This window comes from Bos grunniens, chromosome 25 (assembly GCF_055505025.1).
Source record: "Bos grunniens cultivar Pamir isolate PY7600 chromosome 25, Bosgru_T2T1.0, whole genome shotgun sequence".
Taxonomy (NCBI): domain Eukaryota; kingdom Metazoa; phylum Chordata; class Mammalia; order Artiodactyla; family Bovidae; genus Bos; species Bos grunniens.
Window position 1 is genome coordinate 22,752,625 of NC_141189.1, and position 12,777 is coordinate 22,765,401.

Below are 12,777 nucleotides of genomic sequence, written 5' to 3' on the forward strand. Positions count from 1 at the left end.
AAATTGTATTTATTCCGTCCCAGGTGTTCATTGAGGCACTAGGACTACAGTGCCTGTCCACAGGACAGACAGGATCCTGCTCATTTACTAGGGATCTGTTGACTGGAGGTGCTGCCTCCTGGGGCGCCCACTATAGTGCTAGGCAGTGGGTGGGCCCTCACTAGATAATTTTGCTGCTGAGTAAGGTTTGGGAGCAAGTCTGTCCTCTTACGCTGATAAGCAGATCTAGTGGGATTTTATCAAGTGCAGACACATGTCTGTTCATTTTTTAACATCCTCATTATTAATTTTACTGAGAGCCTTATTTGAACAGAGTTGCTAAAACAGTTTTCTAAGATCCTGTGCTCAGTCATAGAACTACAATTTTTTTTTTCTTTAACAATAGAAGCATTACTTAAGTATATTGAATCTCTTTACCAAAGTTTGCTTGGGGCATTCTTTGTAAAAATTAAAATTGTTGAAAGTTTCTAACCTCAGAAGGCAGTGGTCTACCATTCATACCTTGTTAGAAACATGTGAAACTGTGCAGGCAGAAGAAGAAAACCCATTGCTTTTATAAAACACTTTGAAGAGAGTGTCTTTTGTCAGAGGGCTGAGTTGACAAAGTAAGAATACTGACTGTGATCTCTGTGAGTAAGATCCTTTCTGGGACAGCAGGAGCCTTCTCTGTAGGTAATGATGGTGATTGCTTTGAAATGTGCCCCTGAGAACAAGGTGGAAAGACTTCAGAGACTGGGTTTTCTTTTAGACCATCTGCTGTTGTAATTGTCATTTGGCGAGCTGTGCAAGCTTAGAATAAGGATTTGGGTTTCTACTGTAAAGATCAGCAAATGAAATCTTAGTTTAAATTGAGACTTCTACTTTTTAAGATGAGTACGTTTTCCACATGAGCAACGAATTTGCTGAATCACTGTTTGGAGGGTCATTAAAACTGACACTGTCATTTTTCTTGATGTTTATATTCAGATTTTTTGCTTTCCCAATTATAGTAACATCGGCAACAGGAGTTACACAGAAGCATCACCAGATGACGCATTTGGTTTTGTAATAGGAAAAACTTTCAGCCTTAACGTTATTGAATGAATGCTAGAGACTACAGCTAACATGGGAATATGTCATCCTCTTTAAAGAAAAAAAACTAAAGAAAAATGTAATAGCAGTGAAATTTAAAGATTTCGGAATTCTGGAAGGAAGATCTTTTTTAAAAATCACCTGACTACTAGAGTTAATTTTTTACCTAGGGCATAGGGCTGAGTAGACTATCTGTTTAAAGCTAATAGTTTATATTGTTAAAATAGATTATTGTCACTTGCAAAGACTGATTAGTGGAAGAATATTAAACATGAAGTTATTGAAAGTTGCAGTTCTCAAGCCTGCAGGAAATCTGTGGTATTTTTAGTGTTTGCCTACGCCAGTTCAATAGGATTTAGAAAAGACAACCTCTTAATGAAAATCCTTTTTGTAAAGTGAGATGAACAGGTGTATAAGGCTTCAAAACTATATTGTTTCCTTTTCTTTTGTGTGTTAAGTAAGAATAAAGGACATTGAATATTCTCTCATTCCCTCCACAAATTATTTAGAAAACCTTCTTGGGCTTACTGCCAGCTTTTGGCTCCTTTTGGTAATGGAAGCCAGATGCTACACAACAGGAAATAAACTTCTTTTTTTTTTTTTTTTAAAGACCAAGAAAGACTTTTGTCTTTAAACTAACAGATGAAGTAATATCCTATTATACAGTGTGACTTCACAGATGCTTTCTTGTAGTTGAGACTTGTTTCGCCAGAATTCTATCCTACACATCCAATGAAATATTTAGAAGACTGAGACTTCAGGTTACTGAGCCAGGCTTGGGTTTTGTTTAACTCAAAATAAGGATTGCGATAAGGACAAGTCTCAAATTCTTCTCTGTTGGATGTTTACTGCAAGAGTGCTATACTTGGCGTCTCTTCTGCGGCAGCGGGAACAGGAAAGGTGCTCCCGGCTGACATTAAGTAACATGGGTAGTTTCCTAACTGAAAGAAATAGCTGTAGATGGTCTCAAATTAGTCTTGCTTCTGAAAGAGGTTTTGGCTCAGCTTTTGGTTGCTGGATAAGAATATCTTTGGTAAGTCTCTGGTCTTTCCCAGTGAGGAGTTACTCACCACTTTATAGCAGGCCAGGAGAGACTTAAGTAATGTCTAGGTAATGTTTGCTTTGTCCTTAATAATTCAGCATAGTGGTTCCTTTATGGGGCTGTGTATACACATTACACACGCTATGAGTGTAAAATAATTATTTCTGGAAATCTCAGCTGTACGTTGTTCCTTTTTCATTTACTGAAAACAAGATAGCAACTTGCCTGGGGTTGTATATGCTTTCCCTGGCAGCACAGGCAGTAAAAGCCAAAGAGCTCAACTCTAGTTTCTCATTGTCATCTAGGAAAACAAGCAGACTGAGGTACTCTGTACCTTAGACAAAGATGTGGACATCCCTGTCAACAAAATTAAAAGTGTGTGGATGTGGATAATGGAGAATCGTGATGAGGGTGAAAGTTAGAATCTGTTGACAGTGGTTTTTCATTTGCTTATTATGACTCACCACGTGGAATTGGTTAGATCACTTCTTAGCATCTTTCTGCTTCTCATTTGAAAATCTGGGTTAACTACCTTGAAAAGATACAAAAAATTAATTTCAAATGTTTGAACAGTTTGTAAAGGGTTTGATGTCTTGTGAGTACAAGATATTATTTCATAGACTTGGTATATGAAGTCTTAAGTACATTAATAGACATTGTTAATATTTAAATCACAAGAGAATGTATTTTGACACTGATCTACCAACAGTATACTGTTTTATTTTAAATGGGTGTAAAATGTTTTAAAATGAGCTGGAGTGGTGTTTCGTGGGTTTTGCTGCCTTGTTTTTTTCCTTCTGAGGGAAAACTAACCAACCACAATGTTAATTATGCCCTCAAATGGCCGCTACCAGGTAACAAAAGTTGCTTTCCAGTTACCACTTATTCTAGGTTAAGCTCTAATATTGGTTTAATGAATTAAATGTTAAACCTTGTTTGTCAACCTCTAAAAATTGTTTTAAAATCATATGTGGTGAGGTTCCCTCTTTTGATAATAAGTGTAATAAGTATATTTTTCAACACGGGTGAAATGACTTTCCAACATCCTTAGAATAAAACCTAAACTTTCCTTACCATGGCCGATTTCTGTAGTCTGAACCGTACCTACTCCTCCAGCTCCCGTACCACTCTCCCCAGTGAGCTTCTGTCACACTGGCTTTATGTTGGGCTGCTGTTGTTCAGTCACTCAGTCATGTCCAACTCTTTGTGACCCCATGGACAGCAGCACGCCAGGCTTCCCTGTCCATCACCAACTCCCGAGCTTGCTCAAATTCATGTCCATCAAGTCAGTGATGCCATCCAACCATCTCATCCTCTGTCATTCCCTTCTCCTTGCACCTTCAGTCTTTCCCAGCATTAGGGTCTTTTCAAATGAGTCAGTTCTTTGCATCACATGGCCAAAGTATTGGAGTTTCAGCTTCAGCATCAGTCATTCTATTGAGTATTCAGGACTAATTTCCTTTAGAATGGACTGGTTGGATATCCTTGCAGACCAAGGGACTCTCAAGAGTCTTCCCTAACACCGTAGTTCAAAACCATCAATTCTTCGGTGCTCAGCTTTCTTTATAGTCCAACTTTCACATGCATACATGACTACTGGAAAAACCATAGCCTTGACTAGACGGACCTTTGTTGGCAAAGTAATGTCTCTGCTTTTTAGTAAGCTGTCTGGGTTGGTCATAACTTTTTTTCCAAGGAGTAAACGTCTTAATTTCATGGCTGCAGTCACCATCTGCAGTGATTTCGAACCTAAAAAAATAGTCTCTCACTGTTTCCCAATCTATTTGCCATGCCGTGATGGGACCGGATGCCTTGATCTTAGTTTTCTGAATGTTGAGCTTTAAGTCAACTTTTTCACTCTCCTTTTTCACTTTCATCAAGATGCTCTTTAGTTCTTCCTCGCTTTCTGTCATAAGGGTGGTGTCTGCATATCTGAGGTTATTGATATTTCTCCTGGCAATCTTGATTCCAGCTTTGTGCTTCATCCAGTCCAGCATTTCTCATGGTGTACTCTGCATATACGTTAAATAAGCAGGGTGACAATATACAGCCTGGACGTACTCCTTTCCCGATTTGGAACTAGTCTACTGTTGCTTCTTGATCTGCATACAGGTGTCTCAAGAGGCAGATCAGGTGGTCTGGTATTCCCGTCTCCTGAAGAATTTTCCAGTTTTTTGTGATCCACACAGTCAAAGGCTTTGGCATAGTCAATAAAGCAAAAGTAGGTGTTTTTCTGGAACTCTCTTGCTTTTTCAGTGATCCAGTGGATGTTGGCAATATGATCCTGGTTCCTCTGCCTTTTCTAAATCCAGCTTGAACATCTGGAATTTCACAGTTCACGTACTGTTGAAGCCTGGCTTGGAGAATTTTGAGCATTACTTTGCTAGTGTGTGAGATGAGTGCAATTTTGCGGTAGTTTGAATATTCTTTGCCATTGCCTTTCTTGTGGAATGGAATGAAAACTGACCTTTTCCAGTCCTGTGGCCACTGCTGAGTTTTCCAAATTTGCTGGCATATTGAGTGCAGCACTTTCACAGCATCGTCTTTTAGGAGTTGAAATAGCTCAACTGGAATTCCATCACCTCCACCAGCTTTGTTCATAGTGATGCTTCCTAAGATCCATTTGACTTTGCACTGCAAGATGTCTGGCTCTAGGTGAGTGATCACACCATCGTGATTATCTGGATCATGAAGATCTTTTTTGTATAGTCCTCTGTGTATTCTGGCCACCTCTGCTTAATATCTTCTGCTTCTGTTAGGTCCACACCATTTCTGTCCTTTATTGAGCCCGTCTTTGCATGAAATGTTCCCTTGGTATCTCTAATTTTCTTGAAGAGATCTCTGGTCTTTCCCATTCTATTGTTTTCCTATATTTCTTTGCATTGATCATTGAGGAAGGCTTTCTTATCTCTCCTTGCTATTCTTTAGAACTCTGTATTCAAATGGATATATCTTTCCTTTTCTCCTTTGCCTTTTGCCTCTTTTCTCAGCTATTTGTAAGGCCTCCTCAGACCATGATTTTGCCTTTTTGCATTTCTTTTTCTTGGGGATGGCCTTGATCACTGCCTCCTGTACAATGTCACGAACCTCAGTCCATAGTTCTTCAGGCACTCTGTCTATCAGATCTAATCCCTTGAATCTATTTGTTACTTCCACTGTATAATCGTAAGGGATTTGATTTAGGTCATACCTGAATGGCCTAGTGGTTTTCCCTACTTTTTTCAATTTAAGTCTGAATTTGGCAATAAGGAGTTCATGGTCTGAGCCACAGTCAGCTGCTGGTCTTATTTTTGCTGACTGTATAGAGCTTCTCCATCTTTGGCTGCAAAGAATATAATCAATCTGATTTTGGTATTGATTATCTGGTGGGTAGAATCTTCTCATGTGTTGTTGGAAGAGGGTGTTTGCTATAACCAGTGCATTCTCTTGACAAAACTGTTATTAGCCTTTGCCCTGCTTCATTCTGTACTCCAAGGCCAAATTTGCCTGTTACTCCAGGTATCTCTTGACTTCCTACTTTTGCATTCCAGTCCCCTATCATGAAAAGGACATCTTTTTTTGGTGTTAGTGCTAGAAGGTCTTATAGGTCTTCATAGAACCGTTCAACTTCAGCTTCTTCAGCATTACTGGCCAGGGCATGGACTTGGGTTACTGTGATATTGAATGGTTTGCCTTGCAAATGAGCAGAGATCATTCTGTCATTTTTGAGATTGCATCTAAGTACTGCGTTTCAGACTCCTGTTGACTATGAGGGCTACTCCATTTCTTGTAAGGGATTCTTGCCCACAGTAGTAGATATAATGGTAACCTGAGCTAAATTCACCCATTCCAGTCCATTTTATTTCACTGATTCCTAAAATGTCGAATTCCTAAATTGCCATCTCCTGTTTGACCATGTCCAATTTTGATTCATAGACCTAACATTCCGTGTTCCTATGCAATATTGCTCTTTACAGCATCAGACTTTACTTCCATCACCAGTCACATCCACAATTGGGTGTTGTTTTTGCTTTGGTTCCATCTCTTCATTCTTTCTGGAGTTATTTCTCCACTGTTCTTCAGTAGCATGTTGGGCACCTGCCGACCTGGGGGGTTCATCTTTCAGTGTCCTATCTTTCTGCCTTTTCATACTGTTAATGGGGTTCTCAAGGCAAGAATACTGAAGTGTTTTTGCCAGTCCCTTCTCCAGTGGGCCACGTTTTGTCCACTCTATTGTTCCAGTTCTGTTGTTTTCCTCTGTTTCTTTGCATTGATCTCAGAGGAAGGCTTTCTTATCTCTCCTTGCTATTCTTTAGAACTCTCCATTCAGGTGTGTTTATCTTTCCTTTTCTCCTTTGCCTTTTGCTTCTCTTCTTTTCTCAGTTATTTGTAAGGCGGCCTAAGGCAAAATGGTTGTCTGAAAATCTGTTTCTTTTTCTTGATGGTTTTGATCACTGCCTCCCGTGTAGTGTTACAAACCTTCATCCTTAGTTCTTCAGGCACTCAGTCTGTCAGATCTAATCCCTTGAATCTATTTGTCACTTCCATTGTATAACTGTAAGGGATTTGATTTAGGTCATACCTGCATGGCCTAGTGATTTTGCCTACTTCAATTTAAGTCTCAATTTGGCAATAATTGTTCATAATCTGAGCCACTGTCAGCTCTTGGTCTTGTTTTTCCTGACTGCATCGAGCTTCTCCATCTTCAGCTGCAAAGAATATAATTAGTCTGATTTCGGTATTGACCATCTAGTGATGTCCATGTGTAAAGTCATCTCTTGTGTTGCTTTAAGACAATGTTTGCTATGTCCAGTGTGTTCTTTTGACACAATTCTGTTAGCCTTTCCCCCTGTTTCATTTTGTACTCCATGACCAAACTTGCCTGTTACTCCAGGTATCTCTTGACTTCCTACTTTTGCATTCCAGTCCCCTATGATGAAAAGGACATCTATTTTGGGTGTTCATTCTAGAAGGTCTTGTAGGTCTTCATAGAACTGTTCAGCTTCTTTGGCATTAGTGGTTGGGGTATAGACTTGGATTACCGTGATATTGAATGGCTTGCCTTGGAAATGAACAGAGATCATTCTGTCGTTTTTGAGATTGCACCCAAGTACTGCATTTCAGACATGAAACTATGAGCCATGTTGGGCCATACAGTGTGCCAGTTTCTTTCCCTTCTTAGGGCCTCTTCCTGGCATTTATGTGTTGAGATCTTCCTCCCTCAAGCTTTAGCTAAAATGTCTTCTAAGAGAGACTTCCATCATGACCTCCTTTCTAAAGTAGAAAATCCTTTGTGCCTTATCACAAAACCTGGAGGGTTTTTTTTCTTCTCTGTCACATAGCACATCCAGTTGATTAACAAATCCTTTTAGCTCTACTTTCAAAACACATCCAGTATTTGACACCTCTACTCATCTCCATCTCTGCCACTCTAGTCTAAGCCACCACGATCGCTCACCCAGTGACTGCAGTATCCCTGTCACCCTACCTCCACCTTAACCCTTTTGGCCAACTTAACCCAAAGCCAGAGTGGAGCTGATCAAAAGCCTTCACGTGGTTCCATTTTACTCAGTGAAAACCAGCATCTTGATCTCCGTAGTTTGGCTTTAACAGCTGGCCATCCTTGGAAGCCCTCTTTGTCTCCTGCTGCCCCAGCCACAAAACGCACACAGACACACGCAGTGTGCTCAAGCCTCATCGGCTGCAGTCCTTATTATCGCCACTCATGCTTCCTCCCAGGGTCTTTGCTCTTCTTCTGCCTCTGCCTCGAATGCTGGTCCCCTCGGTAGATCTATGTGAGGCACCTATTCAGTCCTTCACATCTGGAGTCTAATATCCCCCTTGTTGCCTGTTCTTAAATTTCAACCTCCCATATCCACACTCTTCCTTCCTTTTTTTTTTTAAAGCATTTTTTTGCTATCTAGTATATATTTTCTCATGCTGGTTCTCCCATGAGAGTATAAGCTCCATGAGGGCAGGGAGTTAGCTGAGTTCATTTGTAGATCCCCAGAATGATGTTTGGTATTATTGAATATATGCATACATGTATGGATGAATAGTGTTTATAACAGTTTTCAAGTTTATTTACTTATTTGCTGTCTGACTTCCCCTGTACATCTGGGAGTGTCAGGAAAGCAGGAACTTGATCCGTTTATTCAGCATTCTAGCCAAATCTTAGCATGGTGTCTAGCAACAAAGCAGCAGTATAGTTTGTGTGGTAACTCAGTCATAGCTCACACTTTAATTGCGCTTATGGCAGTCAGCAACAGTCATTGACTTGTGAATCAATGAATACTAATAACTTTGCCTGTGTACTGCTGCTTAGTTTGTGAAGTACTTCCTTGTGTACTATTTCATTTGATTTTCACAATCATATTGACAGGACAGTCATCTCTCTACACAAGAATACTAAATGTAGGGATGTTTAAAGTCACTCTGTTTAAAGCGTTCACTTGGTAAATGGCAGTCAGAACTGAACTCCAGATTTTCCTACTCAGTTCAGTGCATTTTCCACTGTTATCAAAGGACCTCTCCAACTTACTATGCAGAAAAGTGTTTCAGGTACCTATGTTACAACTATTGTCCTTTTTTGTATCAGTGAATTTTTGTTTCTGGGATTGTGTGTAACAAAACTAATGCTGTCGTATATGCACATATGCCTAAAGAGTGTTGAAAAGCGAGGTTTAAAATGGAAATATGGTTCTGTGTTAAATGAAAGTCTGAGCTATGACTGAGTTACCACACAAACTGTTCTGCTGCTTTGCTTATCTAGGTTGGTCATCTTGAAGAAGGAATGAAAAGAAATAGAAAAAATGAGAGAGACCTGTGGTAGTGTTCTTATCACTGATGTCATTTTCCTTTTTTTGGCTTAAGTTTTAGTGCACTGAGAGGGCCAGGGTCTGTCACACACTTGCTTTGACAGTTGTATTCATAGCAGCCAAACTCATGGGACTTTAGGTTTGCCTGTACTTTGGCAGCTAATTATGATCTTAGGTGTCACAATGCTGAATGATCATTCCTGAACAAATGAATACACCTCCATAAAGTGCACCACTATTCTTGACGTCTTGTAAGAGTACATCGAGAGTACCGTACCTGGTAAAAGGCCCCATTGTCACTGAACTTAAGTAGAATCTGGGTTTCCTTCTGTGCCATTCCATCTTCCCCTGGGATCTAACTTAAACTTTATACATTGGGCTGGGTTTTAGTTCATTCTTATTTGAAGCCCTGGTTTATGTAAAATGTTGAAATGAGATCATTTGCACTACCTTAATAAGATTTGCTTGTTGTGCTAGATCTCCAACTTGCTGCTGAGCTTGGGAAGACATTACTGGATCGAAACACAGAGTTGGAGGATTCTCTTCAGCAGATGTACACAACCAATCAGGAGCAGTTACAGGAAATCGAGGTAATTTACTTAATGGGGGAGTTACTTTTGAGGTATTGGCTGTCTCTGCTCTTAAACCAATTGTATTCTACTAAAGTAACACTTGCAATTAAAAGTAATGTTTAATTTATAATGTGGACTTTTTTAGTATAAAGAACCATGGAAAGTGTATAGAGGTTGATTTTTACTGTCTTTAAGCTTTCTCAGTACATAAATCTGCTATGATGAAAGACATTTCTCTCTACCCCCTTGGTGAAGTAAACTTAGAAGTAAATGGTCCAGTATTTACCAATATGTGAAGCAAAGTAAAGCTGTGAATACTATATTTAGTTTTTTATTTTTTTCTTTTAAAAATGAACTATGTAATATTTAAGATTTGCAAAGAGGTACAAGAGAAAAATACAGTGGGTATCCTTATACCCACCAACCAGACTGAGAAAGAAAATTGTCTGTTGAGACTCCCTTTGTAAACCCTGCTTGGCTGCATCCCCTCCCCTTAACCAAACACCATCCTAAATTTGATGAAAATTTTTAAAATTGTAGTACCTGATTTCATAATATGAAAGATGCTAGCTTAAGGCTTTAAAATGGAAGTGCTATCTTGTAAATGGTCCCATTAATGTAGCCCAGCTCTGTGTAGGCCAGGTGACTGTAAAGATGAGAGTTATGGATATTAACCAAACAGTTGTCCATCAGAACATTGCATGCCCCAAACTACCCTCCCACCTTAAAAAAGTCTTGCGCTTAAATTGTAACTCCTTCCCCTCAAATTGATACAGTAGAACCAGGACTCTTATAAGTCTATGTGCAGGAAAATGTAGAAGACCTTAGAACACAGAAACCATTCGTCATGGTCAGAACTTACTAGGCTCTGATTATATACTGAAGCAGGTGCTAGAAATGCAAAGTAGAATGACATAGCCCTTGACTTCAGCCGAAATGACAGATTTCCGTTTTTGAATACGAATAAACCTGTCGTTAAAACGAAGACAAATTTATCATCTCAGTATTCTTACTTTTACATGGTGATCATAATTAAGATGCATACAGTAGATTCCCCTCCCCCGTCTCAGGATTTATGAATTTAGCCCATGATGTGACAAAATATGCTTTTATAATTCTAGAAAGGTGTACCTTGTAATGGTATTGAAGTCATCAGCTATCATTTTAAGTATATTCTATATCAGAAGAGCATAGAACTTCCCATACCTAAAGTTGAATTTATTACTCATAGAATTGGGCAGAAAACTAACAATGCAGGAAAACCAGGCATTTTTAAACTGTGATATCCAAGTGTCATACATGGTCAAGAAACTCATTCCTGTTTTGTTTCATGGGCTTTGTTTTTCAACTGATTGGAAGATTTCATAGAGTGGTCCCAGGGCATATACCTGAAGATTATCATATACTGTGTGGTACATTAATTTGAATTTGGGTAGAAACATAGTCTTAATACCTTGTATTGGTGTTTTCCATGTAAGCACTTACAAATCACCATAACTGAATACTGTAGTGAATACTTATTTTAGCACATCTGCCAAATACAGATTTAAAAAGTCCAAATATTTGTACAATTAGAGAATGATGCCTATTTGTTACCGTAAGGATTACAAACACAATTGCTTTATGATCTAAGTTACCTGTCTTTCTACTTTTGTTTTCTGTGGTTATTGAAGATGATTAAACAATTAAAAGAGATCATTGACATTCTGAAAAAAATCCAAAGATCTTTGAGATTCTCCAAATCTATAAATAACACTCCACTAATGTCTTCTGTAAGATTTTTTTTTTTCCTTAAAAAATGTCTGTATTCAAGCTTTCACACAGATGTGGTACTGTGGCCCCAGCAGTCACCTCTCCCCAACCCCTGATTCTTATAAGATATTGAAAAGGATAATAGAAATGTAAGTATCCAGGTCAGACCTTAATGATTAAATAAATATACAATGAACTATATGTGTTAATATAAAGCTAATTGAGTAAGTTTAGCCTGGAGTACTTCTAGAAACACTTCCATAGATCTCTTGTTTCTGTAGTGGAGCACACGGGTCCAGTGGTTCATAGACCAAGTATTGTAGTGTTCAACATTTTACTCTTTATCCAAACCTATTTTTTGAGTAAGAACAAAGATTTCTTCTCTGCCATTATGGTTGACTTTTTTCTTTCTTTCTCTTTATAAATGGCTTCCTGAAAGTCAATAAGGAGTGGGATGAAATGGAGATGAAATGACAATTCTGTCTCAACCCACTTACCAGCCAGGGGCCTCCTACAGACTAGACTTACTGCCTGCTCGATTTATACCTGTGTCCAGGCAGACTTGCAGATCACGACAGACTTCCAAGATCTCTGTCCAATAGTCTATACCACGGATGGCCTGAACACTCGTAAAAGTAACCAGGCAGCTGAAGAACCTAATTCTCTACTACATGATGACCCATGCAGTGTGTATAGTGTCTCTTATCATTGTACCCTTGGAGAGCCCCCTAAACTTTATAAGGACTCTTCCTTTCATTCAAACCTGATGTCTTTTTTTCTCTTTTAAGTAAACTTTAGGAAAAAATATGCATACAGAAAAAAACACAAATGCTAAGTCAGATAATTTTCATAAACATACCCTTGCAGCCAACACCCAGATGAGAAATGAGAAAGTGGGCTTCCTTGGTGGCTCAATGGTAAAGAATCTGCGTGCCGGTCCGGGAAGATCCCACATACCGTGGAGCAGCCAAGCCCTGTGCCACAGCTATTGAGCCTGCGCTCTAGAGCCCAGATGCCACAACTGCTGAAGCCCGCTCGCCTGGAGCTTCTTGTGCTCTGCAACAAGAGAAGCCACCACAATGAGAAACCCATGCATTACTGCTCTCTGCAGCTAGAGAAAAGCCTGTGCAGCAATGAAGACCCAAGACAGCCAAAAATTTAAAAAATAAAAAAATTAGAAAAAAAAGAAATAAGGACATTATCAGCTCTTCCAGTCACCACCCCCACTAAGCAGCACTCTAATACCCTTATATTAGTTTAGCCTATCTTTGAACTTTACATAAATGGAGTCACTTGTACAAGTTTTTTTTTTTTTTTTTTTTTACCTGTTCTTGCATATTTTATTATTCATATTCAATCATCCACCAAAAAAGCCACATAAAACTACTTTGGAATGTACAGACTAGTGTCATTAGGATTACAATGTTTGCTTCTGGCACGATGTATGGTTTTGGTTTTTGTTTTTGCAGAAATCAGAGAAAATGATACAGCCCTTCATAAAGAAAAGTAGCTGTTACAAATAAGAATATGAGAATCAGACCAA

The 12,777-nt window shown here is 39.0% G+C and overlaps 1 protein-coding gene across 1 annotated transcript in view; it reads left to right on the forward strand.

The window, feature by feature from the left end:
• Window positions 1-12,777, forward strand: part of CDR2 (cerebellar degeneration related protein 2) — a 30,119-nt gene that overhangs the window by 2,520 nt on the left and 14,822 nt on the right. The window contains exon 2 of the mRNA XM_086375346.1: window positions 9,388-9,500. Coding sequence (XP_086231472.1) covers window positions 9,388-9,500 — 113 coding nt within the window. The remainder of the gene's footprint in view (window positions 1-9,387; window positions 9,501-12,777) is intronic.